Consider the following 24,693-nt stretch of genomic DNA (forward strand, 5'->3'; position numbering starts at 1 on the left):
ATATAAAAAAAAAACACTAAAACATTTGTTTGAACTAAACAGTAATCAGGGGGGGAAATGTGCACACGAAATCTTAAATGTAAAATTCACTCCATGAAAATTGCAGTGTAGATTTTAAATTAATGCAATAGTTTCCCCATAATAGATTTCAGGCAGTGTGCAACTAATTAGTTCTCAAATCTTTCACACAAAAGGTAAAGTGTAGATCTACAAGTAGAATATGAATCTGTTACAACAATGGACAGAATAGCAAAACTAACACAACACAATACAATAACAAAATGAGATTTATGTGGTTATATATTTTCATAGTTAAACACACGAGAGCCCCACAGTCTCTCTGAATGTAACAAATATGAAACGTGATGCAGAAGGCTGGCATTAATATATAAATGAATGCATTTGAAATGCATTTGCAAACAATCCCAAGTCCAAAGGAGCCTGAATGGTGGTCAGTATCGTCCGCTCATCTCGCCCAAATTTTGACCCGGCTTGTTCTCTACGTCTTCAAACTGAACCACAGCAGAACCATCAGCACAGCAAGTAGGTGTATTGATGACTGCTGTGTAAAAACAAACATCTGAGGGGAAAGACAAGAGTCATGGTTACACAATAACAAGGATATCTCTTTCATTTGGAGACATTCCACTCCTGATGCTCCCTGCAAACGGTTGCAAACCCTCTGCTGCCCTGTGCTGCCTGTGTCATACTAAAGAACACCTGAACCCCTGGACCTTTATGAGTTTATCCCCCTGAAAATGAATGCAGTAAAATCCCTTTGTTTAAAAAAAAAAACTTCTGCTAATCCGAGAAAAAAATGACCAGTTAGGGATAGGGTTAAAAAGGTCTGCTCATGGTTGGCACAATACACTTAATTCTCATGGATCCTCAAGAATCGTCAGGAGAAATTCAATAATGATTAATTGAATAATATTTTGAGAGAGGGGCGTCATTGTTCTAATACAGCATGACGTGTTAGTGAATCAGCCCCCCGACACCCCAGAGTCCACAGCGGTGCAATCAGAAGAGGATGAAGCATACTGCACCACCCGTGGAGAGGATGTAACTGTTTAGACAAGAGGGAATGGACCGGTGTATCGGCTATTACATGTAGTCATCACTTTCCTCACCACACCCACCCTGCGTGATAGCAGAGCGGTTGGTTAATGAAAGAAATCAAACGATATGAAAACAATGAATTGAAAACATTTTTTTAATGTGCCTGTAACCAGTCAAGGCATGTTTTTACCAGCCCAATTACACAGCAGCACTCACAATATTCAGATATTTTAACCTTTTTATGAAAAGAAAAATACCAGACATAAAACCATTCTCTATTCCTTTCAGAAATATCCCATATCCCAAGTGTGAAAGCACGTTGATTGTATGTATATAGAGAGAAGTCTAGATGGCATCAGCTCTGAAGCTGTGTTGCTAGAGGCCAAAGATGCTGTGGAACATAAACTTGATCCATTGGATCACTTCCCTGGGTCATGGTTCCACCTTTATACCTCCTCTCATTCATCATGAGTCAGCGTTTGACCTAATCCGCTCCACTCCTTTAACCTCCAAGCGTCTCAACTGAACCTTATTGTCCTCACTTCCCTTCTCATGTGTCCACTTTCTTTCACTTTCAATGAAATTCAGCTTTATTTAGATAAGGTCTGTTTCAATTAAGATTATCTCTAGGTGCGATCACGAACACCTATGGTGAAGCGTCTGTGGAACAGTCTGCCGGAGGCCCTGAGGGCTGTAGAGAATGTTAATAATTTTAATGGCAGGCTCAAGATCCATCTATTTAATTTGGCTTTTAACTGATGTCTCATTTTTTTAGTCAGGCATATCTGAGTTGTTTAGTGTTCTGCGTATTTTCGCTCATGCAGCTTTTTACTCAATCTCTCCAGCGCTTCATCAGTGGGGGCGTCTGTGGGCGCTGGCGTGTGATCTGTAGCTCGATGAGCATGCGGCTGGGCCTGCTCCCAGGTGTGGGCGTCCTGGCTTGGGCCCGAGTGGCTCCCAGGGCAGACGGCTTCCTGTGATGGGGTGTCCTGACCCGATTCAGCCACATTTCAAAGATTCTGTTATTTATGTGAGTGTGTGTATGGGTGTGTGCTGGGGTGGGGTCAGCGCTACTTTTAACCATGTGAATCAATTTGTGTCACTTTTTTTGTATAAAACAAGCTTTATAAACATTGATGGATGGATGGATGGATGGATGGATGGATGGATGGATGGATGGATGGATGGATGGATTGATTGATTGATTGATTGATTGATTGATCATCATACCATGTTGCTTAAAACAGAACTGCCAATCAATGGTGTGTTGGGATGGCCTCTAAGCAACCTGAGGTAGACACAGATCTCCTGATTAAAGTGGAAATCTCAGGAAAGACTATAAAGTCAAAGTAATGTGACGCCACAATGGAGCCTTCTGGTGTTTTTATATCAGACAACATTTGTAATGCTTGACTAACAGCTGTTTGGGTGGCCTCATTGATTTTCTCCTTGTTAAAATTTTATTAGTGAAGAAGCTCGTCACATTTTCACTACGAAGAGTTGAGAGAATATGCGGCTCCATGGCACCATGACTCAGTCTGGCTACGATGCAGAAAAGAAACCTGGGGTTGTTCTTGTTTTCTTTAATTAGAGAAGAATAATAGGCAGTTTTAGCATTACCAAGGGCCTTTTATAAGCTATCAGACTGGCCCTGCAGGCTAGATGGCAGCCTTCTAGTGTGGAAGAATGCTGCTTCGTTTCCAATCTTTGTGCTGGAGGGTTCTAATCTGCAAATTATACGAAGGAGCAAACCTTGTCTGATTCACTGTTTTCCTTCTCAGGGGGGCAACAGTATCAAGGACGGTACACTGTGATGCTGCTGCACCTTCAACAGGAGAGTCAACCTCAGCAGGGCTAAGACAATAATTACTCTGTACTCTGTGCAAACATACAGTAGTCCAGGAGTTAAGAAAGGGATAACTTTCTCAAACTCAGCTGCAGCTTTATCTGACAGACATCTGCTGTAATAGAACTGTTTTAGGCATGAGGAAAAGAACTGAAGCACGAAGATGAAAATTGGCAAAATTATTACAAATGAGAGCAGCGCCATCCTGGGTGGGCTGGACATTGTCTCCCTTAAACAGACCAGATTTTCCATGAAAACCATGCCAAATGACTACAAAGACTAGGGTCAGACTAGGAAGGGGACCAGAAAATACTACATAGACATTGTCTGGAAGTTACACACAAACTTGAGATTAATCTTCGTGACCACCCATCGGTGAAGCCCCGTGTGTAAGCAAGTGTAACTGTAGCAGATTAGCAGATTAGCCTTCACTAGCCTTTACTTCAAATTTGCCTCAATGTCGTCACTTGACATAGTGCAAAAGACAGTTGTGAATAACCAGGGACGAGTATTTCGCTGAGTGAGGAAAAACTGTTCGCCACAGAAACAGTTGGCGGCACACTGTTGGTCTTTGGTTTGGTCTACATCACTCAGCCGTCCTGGCTAGCTGGCTGCTCGGTAGCTGCCATGGGGACAGCTAGCTGTACCTACGCTGGGCCGGTCCTACCCTGTCCTGTCTACCTGACATAGCTCCAGACCACTCAAAAATGTGGGACCATGCTTCAGCCTTACTCAAAATCTATAAATACACTATTCTTCCTACAGCTTTTGTTGTCAATAGAGGAGGCTGAGGGGAAAAACTAAACATTTCACAACAAAACACACCGTGAGGTAGAGGGTGAAAAAGACGGCGAAGCCATGCTAATGCTAAAGCAAGTTGAAAATGGTTACTGACCAAAAACTAGATATCCAAGTGTAAATGCAAACGATGTGCTTGTGGAACTTGAATGCACAAGATAATACAACAAAATTGAACCAAATATTAACCTTTGAGTGTAATTTAGTGAGCCCAACACACAAAATCCACCAAGATGTTTGGATATGAGTAATAGTAGAGTATTGTTACCGGGGCCTTTAATCCCACATCCTCTGTGGGAGGAACCTCCTGTGGGCTTTGTCTGTAAGAAGGGGTGGTCTGCCACTTAGACACAGAAACAAATATGCGTACACATGCAAATATAAACATGTATATGCACACACACACACACAAACGCACACTTCATTTTAGCTCGAATATGATCTTCCATCTACTTGCTGTTTTTTCCCTTGTCTCAACCATCTTCTTTCAATTGTCACTATTCCGCTTTTTTTTTGTAACTCTGCATATTTGCAAAGAAAATTGACATTATGATCAGCCCAAAGAGGGGTATTCCAAAAAAGAAGGCGGCTCCAAGTTTATTTGATGTGGTTTCCAGAGTGTGTGGGAGAGAGAGAGCGAGCGAGAGACAGACAGACAGACAGAGGGGGAGAGAGAGAGAGAGAGCCCAATCATGACATCAGCAGATCGCTTTTCTTTGTCTGTGTGGTCCTGACTTCATACGCCCGACCTCTGCTTTTTCCCTGTGGTGACATCACAGCTGAAGATACAGGCCAGTGTTTGTTTCAGCACCAGAAAGGGTGTGAACATGTAGGAAGCACCCTGAGGTCATCAAGAAACACGACTTTGTCATGATTTCCCAAGATGTTTTCTGCGCCGAACCCAGACTCACAAACACACCTGAGTCAATAGATCAGAAGAGGCTCTGCAGAGGCTCTCAGGGAAAGCCTTCCTCCGCTGCTCTGGTTTCCCCTCGCTGGGATTAGTCGCTCGGCACCGTCAACCCAATGCCGGGTTCTTGCTTTTGTGAGTCAGACAAGCTCAGCGACCGTGCTTACTGATAATACTTAATATTATTTACCTTGTCACCAAGTCCACAGCAAGCTCCGACTGCTGTTTTCAATCAGCGCGGTCAATTCTGGAAAACACGAGCAGTCCCTCGACTGTGTTTCACCTCCACCCACAATCCAGTCCGGCTCCCTTGTTTTCAGATAAACACTCATAGACTGAACGCGGCAAAGCTGTTCGGTCCAATGTGAGCTCTTATCTCATGGTTTTCTTCCATCAAGGTCTCCATCCCTTCATTTCCATCCCTTCACTCCCACGCTGATAGTTTTCATTGTACCAAGATCTGAATTGCTCTGGGAAATCAAACTCCATTGTATATCCCGGTTGCTTAGCACGCGCAGGCACACACACACACACGCACGCACACACACACGCACGCACGCACGCACGCACATGCATAAAGTTCAGGCAGTATGTGGTCACTCCTCGAAAACGAGGAGACAATAGTGGGGGGTGGGTGTCAGCGATATTGTTCGCGTCTAACTTGAAAGATGAGTGTTTCAGGCTCTCCTGTGGTCACTCCGTGGGATGTTTTATTAAAATGCGCTCTTGTTCATAAGATCAACAGATTTAAAAAGGTCAGTCAGAACCTCTCCCAGCCTGGCTACAGCGAGCAGAGGTCAGCTCACTCAACACGGCCAATATGAACACGTTCAGAGGAAGAGGAAGCACCAGTCGCTCCCGTTTGCACGTCGCTCTAACACTGACTTCACATGTGGAGCTTTTTGAGCGGGCCCCTGTTCTGGTCCCTCAACCTCCAGATGAACCACAACAGACCCATCAGAAGAGCAAGTGGGTGTATTGATTACTGCTGTGTAATAGAAACGTCTGAGGGTGAAGACAAGAGCCTCCTTGCACAATAAGAACAAGATCTCTTTCAGCTGGAGACGTCAGGCTTCTGGTGGCCGCGTCTCCTGCTGACCATGTTGCAAACTCTCTTCTGTGCGCCGCCTGTGTCAAGCAGGATATGGAACAACTGCTTCCCGGATCATTAAAAGGAGGATTTGATTCCAAGGATGGACCTTTTCAGGAGAAACTGAATCGCATTGTATCAGAAGTGCGTCACTGTCTGGTGCCTAGCACAGCATATATCAGTGATTCAGTCCCCAGACACCCCAAAATGTCCTCACCCAAGACAGGATGAAACACACCGCACATCTTAAGATGATGTAATGGGTTTCCCCCCTCCTAGGACAAAAGGCTACAGTTTATCATGGATGCCATGCCGCATTAGTAAGCTAGATCATGAAAGGGTAGAGAAGCTCGGTAATAGAAATCATCTGAAAAGCTGACAATCAAATGAAAACAATGTAATGAAAGACCACATTTTCCCTCCCCCACCCAGTTATTTGTTGGTGGAATCCATCAACACCCTGAATACTCCTGATATTTCAGACGACTCACTGCCTAATCGCACCTGCGCTCGCTGTCCTTCTCGCTCTACTTCTTTCTGTGGGAGTGTTGGTGGAAATGAATCACACCAACACTAATTGTTTTGTAACTGTGGGCATAGCCAACAAATATCACTGTAGCAATCATTTGAGACCCATTTCCACATAAAACGGACTTGAGTTGTTGGCTCCAGCGCTGACCTCTGGCCCCACTGACCCCTCAGTGTTGGACTTGCATCATCAGTGGAACAAGTGGTGCTTTTGTCCTTCTTGCCCCATTTCCCCTGTTTCCAACTGGTCATTAGCAACTGGGTCCCCCCAGGAGTCTAATCCTAGTCAAGGATTCCCCCTGTTAAAAGGTCATTTCTTTAATCAATAATTTAGACAAAGTTAGTCATAGTAGGAGTTTTGTCCACGTTGTAATCCTCAAACAAGTTTCAGAAGATGTCAATAAGTTAGGGAATGTAACATTCCAGTTTAATGAAATCTACCCAGAAGGAAACTTGCAGACATGAGGATTAATGTTGCTGAAGTAAAACTGAGCTCATTTCTATTACATTAACTCCACGTGGTTGAATCCATTTCCTTGTTACCAGTAATTTTTCAGACATGCGAACACACAAAACAAAACACCAAGTCAGCCTTACATTTTAATAAATGTTCTGATTTGGCAGGATTGTACAAAGACGCAGAAGAAACACGCAGTATGAGAGGGATGAGGTACAGCTCTCCTTTATCAAATTCAATGTCTCTATATACTGTAGGAAGAAATACTGAGGACAATGGCAAGTCAACAGATTTACAACACGTGTAGGAGAAGCCGAAACAACAGATCACTACACGTGAGAGGTTCAAAGCAATAGTAGATTAGTCACAAATCCAAATATCGATAAACCTGTAAACCTGTACACCGATTCACTTCCACCGTTTACATTCAATAGAGCCTTTTGAACGAAACTTGCTGCAATCTGTCATCCTTCAGGCTAATACACTAATACTTGTACTATTTTTGGTAACATAGGTATTTCTGCATATGTAAGAGTATAAGTATTAACGTGTATACTGCATAAACCGGCGTCTATGTGGGTGTAGGTGTGTGTGTGTGTTGAGTATTAATGCTAAATTGATAACACTCAAATAGAACAACTGTAAATTAAAAGCCATGCACAGGACCACACAACAGTCTTTACGTTGCTGAATAATACATATTTTCATTTACTAATATTTAAATACATACATGTCAGTCATATTTTTGGGAGAGGCAAATGGATTAGGGAACATCAGGGATACGTAGGTAGGCTGGTCTTAAAAATGCATTCCAGTGAGAAGCTGACAGTCAAGTGTATCAGAGCGTCTACAAATCTACAGATTTCACAACGGAGTTTAGGAGCGGCTGAGCAGTACAGTAGTATATAAGGTACACCAATTTCCAAGTGCCACGTATGCTTTTGTCTTTTGTTCATCAAAAATACACATTTAGAGCAACATGATTATTTATAACATCTGTACTTCGACAGTGAAAAACCTGGGTGGAACGGTTCTACAGAAAAAGTACAGAGCACTGCTATAGACGAAGCATCAGAATCTTTTAGAATGCAACAAGGGTGTAGCGGGTGTGTGCAATTGTTCATTTCATTTGTAAAAACATCAGCAGGGTTTATATGAAACTCTCCCAGCAACTACGGGGATTCCCTAAAAACCCCCACATATTTTCACTCTCTTCACTGTGTCTGGAAACAAACCTCTCGCTCTCTCTTTCTCTCCGTGCTGCCTTTACGGGTCAACCCCTCATCTATGCAGGCGAGACACAAGTGCGTTTGCGAAATAAATAATAAAGAGCAGGAACTACAACTCACACCATTTCCATGCAACAGTCACAGTGCTTGTCATTTGAGATTGACAGATTGAAATGGTGCTCTCTACGGCGAATGGAGCTCGCAAAGCCTTGTTTATAGCAAAAAGATGGAAAGAAAGACAAAGAAAAAGCCATGGAAGAGTGGTCTACACATGATCCAGGATCCACTGGAAGAGGGGGGTGTGGTTAAGCCCTCTGTCTGCCTGCACATCCTCTTCTCTGGCATGGCTTGAATGAAGCACGTCGCAGTACTGCAGCACTGCGTGGAGCAGCTCTCCCACTTTCCACTTCTTCTCCCTAACTCTCTGTACCACTGCTGGGAGCTGAAACAGCAAAAGTTTATGGTTTATACCTAACTAAAGGACACTGTGGCTCTCACTGATTAGCACTATATTGTTACAGCCTTATGTAAAGCACTTCTGATTTTTTTTAAAAACAAGTTCTTTGTTCCAAGAAAAAAGATGCATATTGCAGAATGAGAAGGCGCCAAACAACAGTTCAGAATATCCAACACTGCTGGACAACCTTGGACAGGTGCAGGACACTGCCACTCCATTCCTTTGGAGATTAAAAAAGTTTGAAACAAGACGAGCAACAGCAGTGTTGATGTAGCATATTTAAACGACAAGCTATGTCATAAAAATCACAATATTTTCGCTTGTTTCCCAGGGTGAAAACACACACCAGTAGTAATTCAAATTGCATCAACACTCGATTCAAACTACAACAGTCTCAAGATGTTTACACTTGGCTGAATACTCAGGGCTGTACCAGACCATTGTGGTTATCTGAGCAGCAGTATATTCGTCCTCAATCTCTTTACATACAAACATTAAAATCAGGAAATGATGGTTCAAACCACATTTGGTTTTGTCTCCACAGAAAAACAAACCGTAGTGAAAACAGGGATACCGCTTTACAAGTTTGCTCATCTCTGGAACATTCAGCAGTCATGGAAAGAATGACTGCTTTCATTGAGATAATATGACACGTTCAGGAAAGTCTTTAGCTTTAACTATGACTGCCAACGTGAAAACCTGTTGTAGATGACTAATGGGGGGTTTGGGCTCTTGGTAATTACCTGCTTGAGGTCTTTATCACGCGTCAGCTGGATGTGAGGAATATCAGCTAAAGAAGCTGCCACCCACTGCAGCATGCTCCTAAGCTGCGGGTCCACGCTCGCGTGCTGAGGGTCACACCCATTCCCCCTGATGTCGGAGTTCACAATGACCAGAGTGGTCCTGCAAGTTCTGTCCACACACAGCGTCTCTGCGGTCCACACAAACAAGGTTCACAGGGTTACTTATGCAGAAATATTACTATTCCTTTTATTATTCTTTCTCTTTTATCATTTTAATTCCATCTGATGTTTCCCAACACTCATTTTTAAACTTCAGAGGACATATAGTGAATGTATGTCGATAGCTTCACTTTGATTGACTGAGAGACATATTCTGCAATCCAAAGAGAGTTCTAAAAAGATAAAACAGTCTCTCTCCCTCCCTCCCTCCCTCCCTCCATCCCTTCAGACTTGGGAGGAAGCTGTCTGGCTTGAAACACACCCAGACTGAGTGGGCATATAGGAGTGAAGATGATGAGTCTTTAGTGTGACTAAATACAGTGGTGTTTAAATCACATACACACACACATAAGTGCTCTCACACTTGGGCCATGGAAAGATTAAGACCCAAATAAGAATCCAAACCATCTGCACATTAATCTGGTCTCCTCCAGTTTGCCGTTTAATATATCAAAAACTCTTTTTTAAAATCAAATTATCAGTAAAAAAAATCAATATGTGAATAAAAATACATTTAGGAATTCATTATTACAATGAATATAAATGAACTACTGAGTAACAGACAAGCTCTTACCACTGGATTCCTCTTTAACCCCACTTTCCTTGTCTTCTGTATTGTCACTGTTGCAGGGGAAATAGCACATGGGTTAACTAGCTGCTGCTACTGAGATAATAATGACTAGTAGTTTGCTTAAAATGCACCTTACAGTGACAAACTAACGCCATGTTTCCAACCAGTTATATTTTCCTGCAATTAGTCGTGCAGTATGTTTACTAATCTGTTTCAATCTGTTTTGACCGTTCAGCCATAATCACTAAAATTAAAATTGGATCACTCTGAAGCCTGACTTTTCCTTTCTAACACAAAACCTTAAGCACTCACTTTTGTTTCTTCTGGGGGGAAATGAGTCATTCCTCTACTTTATGAAATGGTTGATCTTATTTTTTATTTTTTTTACATTTAATGATAACAGGCAACCAAGCTTGTCTCACTAGGATATCCATCCTTTCATTCATCTATCCACCAGTTGGTTTTATTCCCTTAACTACCACTTATCCACAGTCTTGGTCACTGGGTGCTGGAGCCCATCCCAGCAGTCACTGAGTGAGAAGCAGGAGTATGATGAGAAAACATATGAGATGGCATTTCACTTTTACTGTTTGTTTTCACACTGCCAGAGTCAAAGTAGAGAATTTATGTCGACTAACAACTGAAGCAACACTTTGTGGCTACCCGAACCGATGTTTTGGCCTCGCTCCTACTTTTCTTGGTCTGCTCGGTTCCTTTGTGTATTTTTAATGAATGGCCCAGTTCAGGCAGCTGCATGTTTTGAGGGCACTCTTGATCTGCTGTTTCTCCTTTTCTTTTGCAAAGGGCGCTTTGGACGTCAGGAGTCTCAAAACACGAGGCTATCTGAACTGGGCTTTCATTAAAACCTTAAAGAGGACCAGAGCAGACCAAGAAAAGTAGGAAGAAACTCCAAAACATTGTCATCCTCGATGATGTTGGTGCTTCCACAAAACTCAGAATCACATTCCTGTCCTTTTCGAGCTTGGCAACACTGAGAGGCAGAGGTTGGTCCACCCTCAGGGGAAACCACACAGGCAGGGACAGAGCCATGTTGTGCGTGCTGTTTGGCGCTGTGCGAATACTCCGACCTGTACGCTGGAGCAACCAAACACAACTCTGCAAGTGCATGACAACTAAGAAGAGTGCACTCCTCTGGGCAGGATGCAGATGGTCACTCACACAGAGATTCCCAATCTCCTTTCTTAAAAACAAAGCCCATTTCAGACACCTTGTGTTCCACTTCCGAGGTATAAAGTCTGGAGCTAATGCACATCTCCTTAATTCATTCACAGTTTTTGTCCTTTCCAAATGTGTCTTGAAATATGTTTATCTCAGTCCTGAAATTGTTGGCCCTGGAAGATCTAAAGGGACTGAAAATCACTCAATTCGCTCATGAATTGGGATATTCGGGCAAAAAATAAAGGAAAATAAAGTTTATAAGTTGAAGAGGCCAGTGTATGATTCAGCCTAATGTTGAGATTCCCCCACCAATAAAGATTCCCAAGTCTCTCTCTCTTTTCCTTTTTTTCCAATAAATTCCAATACCTTTAAAAAAAAAAATTTCCTTGCCTTCAAAACTTTCTTTCGCTCTGGTGTATTACATTCATAGAATACACCCAGTAGTCATGGTGCAGATTTACCCTTTTTGATGCTACAGAATCTGTGGTTTGTCCTCAGCCAGCTCCCTTTTCATGCTGTGGCTTGACGCTCTCTGCTTCGCCATTAAGACGCTGTGACCTCTCTCTACTTGACATTCAAAGGTGGCCCGGGATGCCAGGTTGGATCCTATCTCTATAATCACATGTTCTGTACCAAAATGTGTAGAAGTCATCACAAATTAAAGTTATTTTTAATTATTTTGAAGTCTATAGACCCTTTGGTCATTGTGTCTCTGCTCCACAGCAGAAAAAGAGATCCCTCCGTTAACGAGCTGTCTAACCTCTATGAAAAAGCACCACTGCCACTGTATGAGTGAAGTACAATTTAGGGGATTGTTAAACTTTGCACAACCATTACAAGACAATCCCTGAACAACATTGGGCCCATAGAATCTTGGCAGATGCGAATTGTTCAAGGAATTCTCACAACATCCGTCACGGTCCAAGGGAAGACCGTGTAATTCATAGTTATCAGCATTTCCCAATAATACTTTGGAAAACCTCCATCTTACCCAAAGCACTGCAGTTAGAGTGCTGACAGGAATTAGCCAAAGAGATCAGATTTCTTCCATTCTGGTTTCTCTTTATTAGCTGCTATAAAAGCCAAAATAGACCTGAAAATTTTCCTGAGCACTATGTGAGTAAGTATGATAAAATATGATTTATGAAAAACTACAACCAGTGAATTTATTCCAACATCACAGACAATAGCCAGAATGCTACTGGTGGCAAAAAGACACAATATTTCAACTGTATGTTACTGTTATTGATGACTTTGGAAGCAAGAAAGTAAAAACTTTAGAGAACAAACAAAGTCCTGACCAACCTGTCAGACGGAGAGAATGATATATGCTCTTCATAAGCCTCCCCCTCCAAGCCCAGACTGCTCCAGCTACTACTGTTCCCATTGGTGCTGGGGAGAGAACACACTGTAACAATGATGGGAGCGAAACACATCACCCTGCTGAAGAGTGATTTAACTGCACAAGCTGTCAAAAGTGTAGATCCAGTGAATGATGCAAATAAGAGAATACAGCCTGGGATCAGCATGGCATTCAGAATCGCCAGACATGTTCCTTCAGTATGTAAAGACAGAAAATCAGTAGCTTTACTTCCAGAGATCATCATCAGAAATTATTAACAAATTAAACTATTTTAATGGGGTGAACAAAAGTGTGTCAGATAATATATACCGGTATATTTTTTAATTTAGGGCATGTAACACAGTCACAGTGGAATTGGGTAAAGATGCAAACATACATACTTTCTCATGGGGGAAAGGACTACAGCGCCATCTACTGGTGCAGCATATTAGCCTGGCATTGGTCTAGCGCAGAGCTGCCTATAGCTATTTTGTTACCCTAGGTAAGATTATGGTTTGGACTTTTGTAAACACAAAAAAGTATAAAACACAAAAAGTGATTTATTTTCTTGTGTGTGAGATAATGGGTGAACACCTGTCGCTGAGGTGGAGGAAGCTGCTGCTGTCATCCTCGAAACTCAGGTTTGACCAGCTGCCCAGACTGTCATCTCCAACACTAAGTTGCTGGGATACAGAGGGCTCAGTGGCTTCTCGCCTAGAAAAACTAGAGAGATAAAGGGAGGAAAACAGGAGTTGAAGTATCAAATATTCTGCAATTATTTATACTATTAAACTTGTAATGTGAAATCTTTGTGGTAAAACAGCAGGTGAAAACATTTGGACGCCCAGTTAGATATTTAGTTCTTAATTAAAAATGTTCATCATTTCAAACACTAAGATTGGTTTAATTTATCCATTCAATTGCAGGAAAACAAAAAATAATATTTAAAAAACTAAAAAAAAAATGCATATCTGAGGAAAAGGTGAGGACAATCTACCCCCTAATAGCTGGTGTTTCTCCCTTTGGTTGTAGTAAGTTCAGTGAAACACTGCTCGTAGCCATCTACCAGACTGACACCAATCTGAGAGGAGTTTGCCCCACGTTGATTCATATTTCAAGTAGTCCCACACAATCCAGCTGGGACTAAGATCCAGGCTTTATCTCATCCATGCCTGGACTCTTTATTTTATAGTTTTTAACCAGTTGCTGGTGGAATTACTGTTATTTTGGGTCATGTTGCTGGGTCTAGTTCTTCTTCAGGTTTAAAATTTTTATACAGATGGTCTCACATGTTCCTCAACAGCCTCTGATTTAAAGTGGAATTCAATGGATGCTATGATGTGAACTTGAGATGATGTTCTTGAGCTGGAATATTGTATTTGGTTCACGCCAAACATGTTTTCTGTTCTGGTGTCCAAATAATTCAAATATAGACTCATGGGTTCTAGGAACATAATTCAATTGTCCGTCCGGCCTTGGTGTTTCCCTCAGACAGCAAAGCTTTCCTACTTTCACACCTCCCATGAAGGTTCAGCTCTGTCTCAGGCTCCTCCTGATCAGAGAAGCACTTTTACAGCAGCAGTACCAAGAGTCAGCTGGAGATCACCTGACGATATTTTCAGGCTTTTGGAGACTTCCTTTAGAACCCTGTGGTCTGCTTCCTTGGACAGAGGGACCCGGGCATGTTGGCAGATGTTTAAAAGTCCCCCACCCTCACCAGACTCACTACAGTCCTCGGCCTGATGGCCTGACAGCTCTTTCAATCTCACTCAACAGTCAGGAGCACCAGACTACATGTCAGGGTTTAAAATGAGAAAAGCTTTCAAAATGTGCACCTGATGTGTTACAGTGTGTGATTTCAGTCGTTTCAAGAGGGAATAAACATGGGAGTGTCTTAAATTGTTCGTCAACAGACCGTTTTTCCCGCTGAGTTTTAACTGTTAAGTTATATAAATTGAATCTGTCAATGTTAATTTTGAAATGGAACGTCCAAATGTTTAAAAAATAAAATAAATGAATGAATGTATGAGGTCAGACCCTTGAAGTAAAGAAACTCTAACAAGTAGATTAGTACATTAAACATGTGACACATCTCTAACCAAAGCAAAGATGACATGATAGAACAGACATGAGTAATTGAGCACCGTGTCTCTTGGTCCGTGTACCTGATGTTGGCGTCATGGCAGGTTTTGGACAGTGTTGACGTCGTGATTTCAGCTGTTAGGCTGTTGTCATAGCTGGTTCCATCGTGGCCGATGCCACTCTCTACATTAAGGCTAGTGTTACTTAGCTCATGTTTGGCTGTTTCCATGGCAATAGCCACCATCTCTTCTGCAAATGCGGTCTTGTGGTACTGGTCAATGTGGATCTTTGGAACCTCCAGGCTACAAAGTGACTCAGCTCTTGCTTGACACTCTGGCATCCTTTTCTTCTTGTGCAACACGGGCTGGTGACTGTGCCTCTTGACTTCAGGGCAGTGCGGCCCCTCTGGGCTGCAACAATAGTGGTGCGCCTTCTGCTCTGCAGTCTGTCCGTGCAGCGACATCTCAGACAAAACGCGGGTGTGTTTATCAGAGCTGTGGATCTCCTGGGGTTTATGGGAAGAACGTCCGATTGAACACAGGCTCATCTCCAGTGTGTTATCAACTGTTTTGTTGGCATAGTGTCTGATGGCATGCTTTGCTCTGTTTTTACAGACCCCATCATGCACACTTCTCTTGGCCTCACTCTCTTTATCGATGAAGGGACAGGAAAAAGAGTGCCTAATCAGATGGTCTGTCGTGTCTGCGAGTCTGGATTTTCTATAAAGACATGAGTCAGTCAAAGATTTTGGAAGCCTTGCAGAGGAGACGAGCTTCAATGTTGCATCACAGGTAATGTTGTTCGCCAAGGACTCGGCGAAGTTTGCCAGATCCGTGTGTTCTCGATGAGTCTCAGAGCAACGTGGACCATCATTACCTGGGGCCTCTCGGTTTTTCAGTGAGGAAGAGGTATTACAAGAAGAAGAGTGAAAGTGTGATGGAGAGGGCTTCTGCTTGAGCTTAGGGTCTGCATGAGTTAGGTCTAATTTTGTGGAGTGGTAGACAAGGTCCCTACTACTACCTTCTTTTTTCAGTACCTTGATGAGGTAGCCAGCAAACTTATTGGTGACAATCTCAGAAGGATACTCTAAAGACGGAGAGGAGGAACCACTTGCAAGTGTTCTAGAGGCAGATGTGGGTGATCTTAAAACAGAAGCCGTTATGTCTTTAGACAATTTGTCAGCCACCAACCCTGCGCTCCTGTCTCTATAATCATTGGCACTAGTCTGTGACGGGTGACAGCTGTAATACAAACATTCAGCGCTACATCTGTTGTTGCACCTTTTTTTGAGCACTCTGTGATATGGACACTGCTGCGCCGAGCTCACCGTCTGCATCACATCGCTGATCACCTCCCCAGCCACCTCCCCTGCATACACCCATAAGGTGTTCAAGGTGCGCTCTGAAAAGTGTGTCACACTGGCCCTCCCCTCAGCACTAAAGCTCAGATTTCCTTCCCCTTTTTCCATTCCCAATCCATCCATCTCTGTTGCCATGGATAAAATATGACAAGCCAACCACTCGGCATAAAGGGATTCCTTTTTGGACACTCTGCAAACAGGCCTCCTACCTATTTCACGTGAAGAACGTGCTTCCTCGCAGTTAATACCAATCACCTCCTCTTCCTCTAATCGTTTGTCTTCATCCTCTTTGGCGTTTATCTGGTCAGAGACAGACCTTAACAATTTGTAACTCAATTCAGCCCTGTTGGCCACAGGAGGTTCTCCTGAACCTCTGCGAGGATGACAGGAAGGGATCGGTGGAGGAGTAGCAGGGGGGATTTTTGTGGACAGTTTGGTCAGCTTCGGAATTGTCTGTGTTTTTTTGGAGAGATCTTTGGACTTCTGAGGGTTAGGAGGGATGTCAGGAGTTCCACTAGAATTCTGGTCTAAGAGTGTGAGTAAGTCATCTTGAGAGCCTGAATCGTCCTTTTTAACATATCCAAAGTACCTACAGTCATATCTACAACCTTCCCTGTCATTTTCCTGTTTCCTTGGTGGATTTGGAGCCTCCCTGCCCACTACTTCCTCGTTAGAATTTCTTTGGGTTCCAATTGTCTTGGTTAAGAAATCAGCACAATCGCCCAGGCTCTTCTTCATTTTTGAAGAGGTTATTATATCACAAGCCCCATTTACTATCAAATCCACCATGCCACCAGAAAAGTTTTGTAACGGAGATTTGCTCTGGGACGACTCTATTTCGCTTACTGGAGTCTCAATTTCATGACTGTGAAGGCGACCAAGTGTGGTTGTAATGGTGTTAGAGGCAGATTCCTTTAGACTTTCACTGCTGGATTGTGGGTTATGTGAAAAACTGAGCTGTTGGTAGGGCTCAACATGTTTTAGCGAAACATGAGAAAGAACTTGGCTTGCTTGGGGCACAGGAATACCACTGGCCATTCCCGATATAATGCAGAGGGCTTTGGGTACTGTACAAGTCCCATCAGCATCGGCCTCTTCTGTGGCAGCTGGTTTGGCACTAACACTCTGCTGACTATCCGAGGCACTGCACGTTCCGGTGCTAGTTTTTTCTGTGCTAACATAGATGTTGTCAAGAGACACACTAATTGCTGCTTCGCTGGGGAATGCAAAGTAAGTCTGTGAGAGCTCAATGAAAACCTCTTGGATAACGGACTCAGAAAGGTCTGACGCATAAGAAGAAACCACTTCGTCATTACCGGACTGCTTGTGGCCAAAGAAGCACTCACTGGGAGTGATGGGGGTGGATGGGTGTGAAAATTGACATACTTCCATGGTCCCTTCAAACACCAACTCTTCAGCCAGATTAGCAGCGAAACATTTCACTGTGCTGTGGAAAATCTGATTTTTTATCATCAGAAACTCTTTTAGTGCTCCAGACAAGGCCTCTCCAACTAAGAGGCTAGCTAATCCACTTATTGCTCGTTCCTTTAACAAATAGGCATAGCGCATGCCAATCTCATGGAAGGCCATTTGAAACACAGAGGAGGTGAGCCTGGCTGCGAGGTGACACAAGGTGCTTGTGCAAGACACACTCTTTTGGAGGTCTCGCAAGGCACTCCCCAAGCTTATTTGCACCAGGTCAGTGGCAAACCTCTGAATGCCATCCTTCAAACATGGTAATTTCTTCTGAATCTTGGCTACTGTCACAGTCTCTTGTATTTCTGAAAGCTTCATCATGTAACCTGAAGTGTTTCTAAATTCCTTGTGGCAGACACAGCTGAGATTCTTGTTCTCACTGATATCGACAGCAGACTTGTAGCCACACACAGACTCCAGGATTTCTTTTGACAGGCTGCTGGCGAAGTCTGAATATCGCTTAAACAAAGAGCAGAGATTATTGGGTTTATGGAGCCCGGGACTGTCTTCTCCATCAGTCTTCCAAAAGTATTCCATCGTTGTACTGCAGTCTACTAATGGGCTGAAAGCTGAAAAGGTGACAGGGCTGAACAGTAGTCCACCATTATCTTCAGAGGGGCATTGCACTGGCCAAGAGGAGTCCGACCCCTCAGTGAGGAATGTGTAGGCAGAGTCTGGCTTTAAAGGAGTGGGCTTTTTCACATTGGCGGGAAGAGAGGATTGGTCAAATCGCTGAGGATTCATACCCTTGGTGGAGCAAGTCCTTGGAACATTTTTGGATACCAACCCACTGGTACAAGACTGAGGTGTTTTTTTCTGTGTTGCTGGGATGCTAGTGATATCTAGAGGCAGGGTAAGAGTGCTTCTTTCTGAGCATAGCTCACCTAGGTCGTCAAATTGGTCAAAACTATCAAAAAATTCACTAACTTCAGAGTCTGAGTCTTCAACTTGCTCTCTGGGTTCACCTGGCAGCTGTGGAATGTCCAGTTTGGCTAGCAAGCTCTTCTGGTAGCCCACCTCATCCAGAAAAATGATTGGGCTGGGACTAGAGCACTCAGACTCTTCTGACTCACTAACATGAGTTAGCGGAGAAGGGACACAACCTCTAGGCTTAAACGGAGTCCACTGGGACTCTAGGACTGATGATTTCTGGACTGGGACAGACACATCATGGCATGAGCTACGTTTGGTAGAAACTTTCTCCGAGGTTGAGCTCATGATTATGCAGGAGGCTGGTGATTCCTTTCTTCTGCTATGGGCAGGGACTGTCTGTAATGCCACATCACGCTTTTTACATAGGTGGTAGGAAGAAGATACTGGAATAGAAAAGAGAAGGAAAAAAAACATACATAAACACTTAAATGGATTTATGCTTAAAATGCTCAACTAGGGGTCATGGAGACACATCTGATTCTTGTCTAGATAGCAAATTTATTTTACATTAAGAAGGTAGTTAACTGCTGTTGAAGAGTAAAAATAGGAAACCCAGAATTATTGCCTTAATACTGTAGGTGTGCAATAATAACTTTGCTACAAGGGTTTAACAGATTAAAGCATTAAGCAGCCATACGACACATACAGGGTTTGCCTCCCGTGTCCTCCTCTTCCAGATGTTCCAGAGCTGTGACGAAGTCATCTTCAATGGATGAAACCGACTGGTTGGTATCATCTTCCTCAGTCTGGTTTGGCACTGTTGTGCATGTCTGAAGGGTCTGAAGCTCCAAAGCATAGCGGACGCCTGCTATATAACACCCAAGCAAGTCCATCAAAGCTCCTACACTGAAACTAGAGCTGGGATTATGCCTGAGCACACACACAGTCTTTAACCAACACTGAAAAAAGCAAAAGAGAGAGGAAAAGGGGTAAATATATATTACTTTTAAAAAAGTAGAGAAAGTTTAAAGTTCACTTCGTCTCCTCCTCATTTGAAAACAATGTGACACATTGTCCAAGACTGTTCTTTCAATCTGAGATATGATTTAGAAGGTGATCACTTACAAGAGATCCAGCATCCTTCAGCAGTGCCAGGGTGCGCGCGTCTTTGAGCAGTAGAACCTCATCATTTTTTAGGTTTTGAATGTGGACGGACCTGAGAATCTCATAAAGTCCTCCTGGTAGCGATAATAGAGCCTGATGGAAAACATATTACAAAGAGGGATTGACTTGAGGATAAATTATACAAAATGTAATCAATCTTCTCTTACCCATTCTCAAACTTATGACTGACCATAGTTAATTATAGTTTTATATGACAACTGTATTGGCTGAGGGCCACTGTTGTGAAACCAGAGTCTAATATCTCATGCGAAGCCAAAACTGGATAGATTATCTACAAGCAAACAGCAATGTCACATCTTCTGCCCAAGGGACTGACTTTGGAGAGCAAAACAACTCTGGAGAGGCAGAGAGAGACGGGTCGAGGGAGGGTTGTGGCTATTAATGTCAAACGAGAACAACTTCTCCACTGCAGAGAAGTGGTGCATTGTGAGACTATATACAACTCAAATTTAAGTGTCAAAATCTCCCCAGCAGCTTAAAATTCATTCATCCCTCGACTCATGCAACCCAAGGATCAAACAATGACAGAGGTCAACTCCACTAGAAGTGGAAATTTGGGGAATTCTTGGAACTGAAGAAGCTTTCAGGATTAGAGATGAAATATAATTTAAAAAAAAAGCAATTTAGATCTTGACTATTTAAGAAAAAAGTTCCACAGTCACTAACATGCACGTGAATCCAGCTTACCTGATGGCTGATATCGTCCTCTTCACATAGACGAGGCAGACACACATAATGAATCTGAACAAGCACACGGAACATTAGCAACTGTGCGTTTTATTTTTAACAATGTGGTCGAACTGTTATTTGTGTGACCAACCTCTGTCAAACTGCGTGACTCTCTGGGTGGCAGCTCGAGGTCAACACTGCACAGCTCCTTCTTATTTCTCAAGAGGCTCTTCACACACTGAACACTACAGTCATGCACAGTCTGAAACACGTGAAGCAGAAAACTCCAGTCCAGCCACGGTGTTGAAGTATATAAAATAATCAACATGCACCATCTCTCGGGGGAGGGTGGCTGAAATATATGTTCAGCTCAGTGGCACATAGCGTCATTTCTGGACTATAAGCCGCTACTTTTTTCCTACACTTTAAACACTGCGGCTTATTCTACGGTGCGGCTTATTTATGTTTTTTTTCGTGGCGCACTATCACAACTATTGTGAATCGGTCATTTTTACTGACCCTCATCAACATGGAAAATACTAGAAGAAAAGCATATGATGCAACTTTTAAGTTAAAAGCGATCACTCTGGCGGCTGAAGAAGGAAATCAAGCTGCCGCGCGTAATCTTGGCATTACGGTAATCAATGGCGAGAAGGTGGAGACGCCCGCCTGAAGAACTGATCCAAAGCAAAAAGACAACAAAAGCTTTTAGACGTAAACATCGCAGGTGGCCCGAGCGTGAAAACGTTCTGGAAGACTGGGTCAACACACAGAGAGCAGGCGGCTGCGGTGTTTCTGCTGTAAAAATCAGACGAAGGCAAAAGTAATCGCCACCGCGCTGAAAATAGAAGATTTTAGAGGTGGGCCATCGGGGAGTTTTAGATTGTTCATTGCTTGAGTAAAAAAGGATAAACAACGTAATTTGTGTGTAGCTGATACAAACGTATATTTCAAGGAAGCTGCGTTACAGACACCGTTAGAAAAAAAGAGCATTTACCGGTAGAATATATTTGTTTATGTTGCTAAGCGGATTAAATTAAAAGAAAAGTTTAAAAATCCTGACATGATAAAATTTGGATTTAAGGTCTCTGTATAAACATACAAGTGAAAAGAGTGTCTGTTGTTTCTTACCTGTCTGTCACTGGTCAGTGACTCATCTCTTACGGTAATAAAAACATATACCTATAATATACATATAATGTTGTCGATCTAATTTTTCATATTACTATGTGGGATACCTGCGGCTTAAAATCCGGTGCGGCTTGTATAAGTACAAAATTGATTTTCTTTCTAAAATTAGATTATGCACCTTATAATCAGGCGCTCTGTAGTCCGGAAATTACGGTACTTAATTGAATCCGCATATAAATTCACAGCACATTTTTATAAACTTTCATGCTGCAAACATTACAGCAGATAAAGCTAAATGCTATTATAATGCATAGAAATTCAAAATTTTAAGGGTAACCAGTTAAAAAAAAACAAAAAAACACAATTTGCATTATAATGTTCAAATAAATACAGTTCAACCCCAATATAATTCGGTCATTGAGAGACATAATTTGGGCGCCATGTGATTTACATGACTCCTACAGTTTAGTTAATGGTGGGACATTTTTCAAACACATGTATTAACATAATGTTAACACTGTTCTTGCTTTGGCCCCCAGAGTGTAGTCTAGGGGCAGAGAAGATATTTATTTAACTCCAGGGCTGGAAGCCAGATTCACAACATCTGGCCAATCTCCATTTATATCAACAGTGGGTTGAAGAAACAGTTCTCTGTCCTGTCAGGGTGCAGCCTTTATTAAATATGAGCAATAACAGGCAATTTATTAGCACCATCTCTGTCTCGCACATGCATTCAGGTACACATGCTATGCTTCATTCCACTCACCCTGCTGTCTTGCTCCTTGCCTCTCGCACATCTTGATCACTCACTCGTGCTTTGCTCACAACACGCTGCTCACAGACTGACTACATCATTCATACTTCAATATGCAACACCTTATATTTCTCCTCTTTCCCTATTAATCCAACACAAATCCTCTGCTGTCTGTAGCATAAGCAAATACACTCAGCATGGGGGAAACAGAGTATGCATGAAAACATTTGCAGATCCTTTATATCAGCTAGGATCAGCCCAATGCTGACGTGTGACCATATCAATACCACCGTTAATCTGCCAATACCAGAAGAAAAATGAACATATCTTCAAATTCTTCAAAAGTAAATTGACCATCCGTTTAGACAATAATAATGAAGTAATAGATCATAAAAGTAACAGTTAAAGGAGTTTAAAATAACTTTTTAAAACTCTGTTAGTGACAACACTGACTGAATTGACTAAATTGTTAATAAAAAAAAAGTTAATGATTATAGCCCGGGTATCAATATTCTGAAAACTGAGCAGTGGAATATCGAGATGCTGATATTTACAGTTTATAAAAGTATACTCTGATAACAATATTACACACTGTGTGATAAAACATTGCTTCGTCTCAGAGCACAGACCTCTTTCCGGACTGATGACCTCGATCTTAGTGGAGCTCCTCTAATACGAGTGTAGGTGTCCATGTCAACACAGACAGGAGCCACAAGCAGTTGACAGGCTGCTCACCTTAAAATATCAGAAAGTATAAGGAATTAGTGTGAGTATTCTTATAAAAACATTTAAGAAATAATAAATTCATATTTAAATCTTTAAGGAGTGAGCAACAAACATATGTATTTATTTACGTAATTTCCCCTATAAGATTTATTCATATACAACTATGACAAGTATTTAGAGTGAAACTAAATTCTGTAAAACAGCATCTATCGTGTTTTGTATTGAATCTCCAAAAAAGCCCGTGTATTATTCTGGGATTGAAAAATTCTGATTGGGAGTGCACAGACCCAAATATGAGTCTCATACGTAGTTCAAATGAGCTATGTATAGATCTCTGCCTGGGAGTCATTTAGCTGATGGGATGTATCGTTTAATGACCTTCACACTCACAAAAAATCCAACCTTTCCCACTGGAGTCAAACTGTTAATGAGTTGTTATTTGGAGCATCACATCACAAGTTTACCAGCTGACAGAATAAGAGAATCAGAGGGAAGTCAAATGCTCCAACTGATAGAAGAGTGTTTTTAAATGCATATGATGCCTGTAGCCATCAGACAACCAGAGCCGTAGAAATTCTACCTAAAGATGATCTTTCTACCAGAAGGCCTGCTACAAGTGTTGCATCCATTCTGACAGGATACAAAAACACATCGATTCTGTTGTTTTGATGGAAGCCGATGACCTGCTGTGCTAAAGAGGAATTGATGCTTAAGGGAAATGTCGCTGATAATGTTTAAAATGATGATGATGGTGATGACAATGATGATGATGATGATGTTGATGGTGTTGTTGGTCACGGCACAACTGATTTGTTAATGTTGCGGATAATGTTGGTAGAACAGGCCATATCAGTGACGACCGTGATTTGCGTCTTCAGTCGTGAGGATGTACGAAACATAAAGGGCTGCAGGATCCCGGTTGCGTTATCGTTGTGCGGACGCGCCACCATATAACCAACCAGCGCACGTCAGAAAAACCATACACAGAAAAACCATTTCAACGAACGAGTGACGGCCTGTCAATCACGCAGAAAACAGCATCACCAGGCCTGAGCCGCTGATTCTCTCATCAAATCATTAAAGAGATGTTACTGCATTGCCACTGAGCTATCAGTCAGGTTATGGAGCACTATAGAAACCGACGGCTGAAAGCTGCTGATAATTTTACTGTGTAACAAGCAACTATAGTTCAAAGTAAAGTGTTTACCTTGCAGCTGGGTGACAGATCTTGCGATGCTCTACTTACTCCTTTTCTGTTTAGCGGCGGCTATCTGTCACATTGTTGCACCAGCGCCCCCCACTGCTCGGGAGCGCAACAGCAGGCCCAAAACACCGTACAGCAGTACAAGTATTCACGTCTTTGCTGTTACTAATATTCAAGAGTATCTTTAATAGGAATAACTATAAGAACTATATAGAACTATATATAGAACTATATCTTTCATCATCTATTTCCGAATGTCTTGCCAGTTGGAGGACGTCAATCCTAAACTAGTCAAAATCCCTCTCCACTATATACATAGATCAAATTAAAATGGAATTATTCCATCTGTTAAGATTAGTGCACAAGGGTTAGGGCCTCAAACAGTGCTCCGATAAACAGACACTGGAGCTGTTGTCTAAGACCTCCCACAAACAATATATTGGTTTTCAAATCGTTTGATGCATACTTTTTTCCATCTTCTATTTTTTGTGCTGTCAGAGTAATTAAAGTAACCCATTCATATTAGAAGCTGATTTCCAACCTCCTGTTATGCAGTTTTTTCATTAATTTATTTAACTGTTGCAGAAAAGAGAAAACAACAACAACAACAAAGATATCACGTAACCAGACAAAATAGAATATCACAGAAAAAACATCAGTCCAAATGAAAACTCTGAAAAGTCTGTCTGAAATCTAGTGTTTTAATAGTTTTCTTGTTTTTAGTGGTGATTGATCTAAAATACAGTTCTAGAGTTTTCATTCAAGTTCATGCATTCATTTATTCACGTAACGCAAATAAAATATA

At 42.2% G+C, this 24,693-nt stretch overlaps 1 protein-coding gene across 2 annotated transcripts; it reads right to left on the reverse strand.

Annotated features, from left to right (window-relative positions):
* Window positions 1-176: 176 nt before the first annotated feature.
* Window positions 177-23,969, reverse strand: akap11 (A kinase (PRKA) anchor protein 11). Of its 2 annotated transcripts, none has more exons than XM_057027337.1 (12): window positions 23,892-23,969; window positions 22,588-22,693; window positions 20,225-20,335; window positions 20,092-20,145; window positions 19,345-19,476; window positions 18,926-19,178; window positions 14,594-18,662; window positions 13,023-13,151; window positions 12,392-12,478; window positions 9,911-9,957; window positions 9,118-9,305; window positions 177-580 (listed from the first exon to the last, which is right to left on the reverse strand). In XM_057027337.1, the coding sequence occupies exons 2-12, from the start codon at window positions 22,648-22,650 to the stop codon at window positions 500-502; spliced, it is 5,214 nt and encodes a 1,737-aa protein (XP_056883317.1). In that variant the 5' UTR covers window positions 22,651-22,693; window positions 23,892-23,969; the 3' UTR covers window positions 177-499. The 2 variants fall into 2 exon arrangements, with proteins under 2 accessions (XP_056883317.1, XP_056883311.1); XM_057027331.1 differs by lacking the exon at window positions 177-580 and adding an exon at window positions 6,819-8,359.
* Window positions 23,970-24,693: the final 724 nt, after the last annotated feature.

Source organism: Takifugu flavidus, chromosome 1, assembly GCF_003711565.1.
Source record: "Takifugu flavidus isolate HTHZ2018 chromosome 1, ASM371156v2, whole genome shotgun sequence".
NCBI lineage: Eukaryota > Metazoa > Chordata > Actinopteri > Tetraodontiformes > Tetraodontidae > Takifugu > Takifugu flavidus.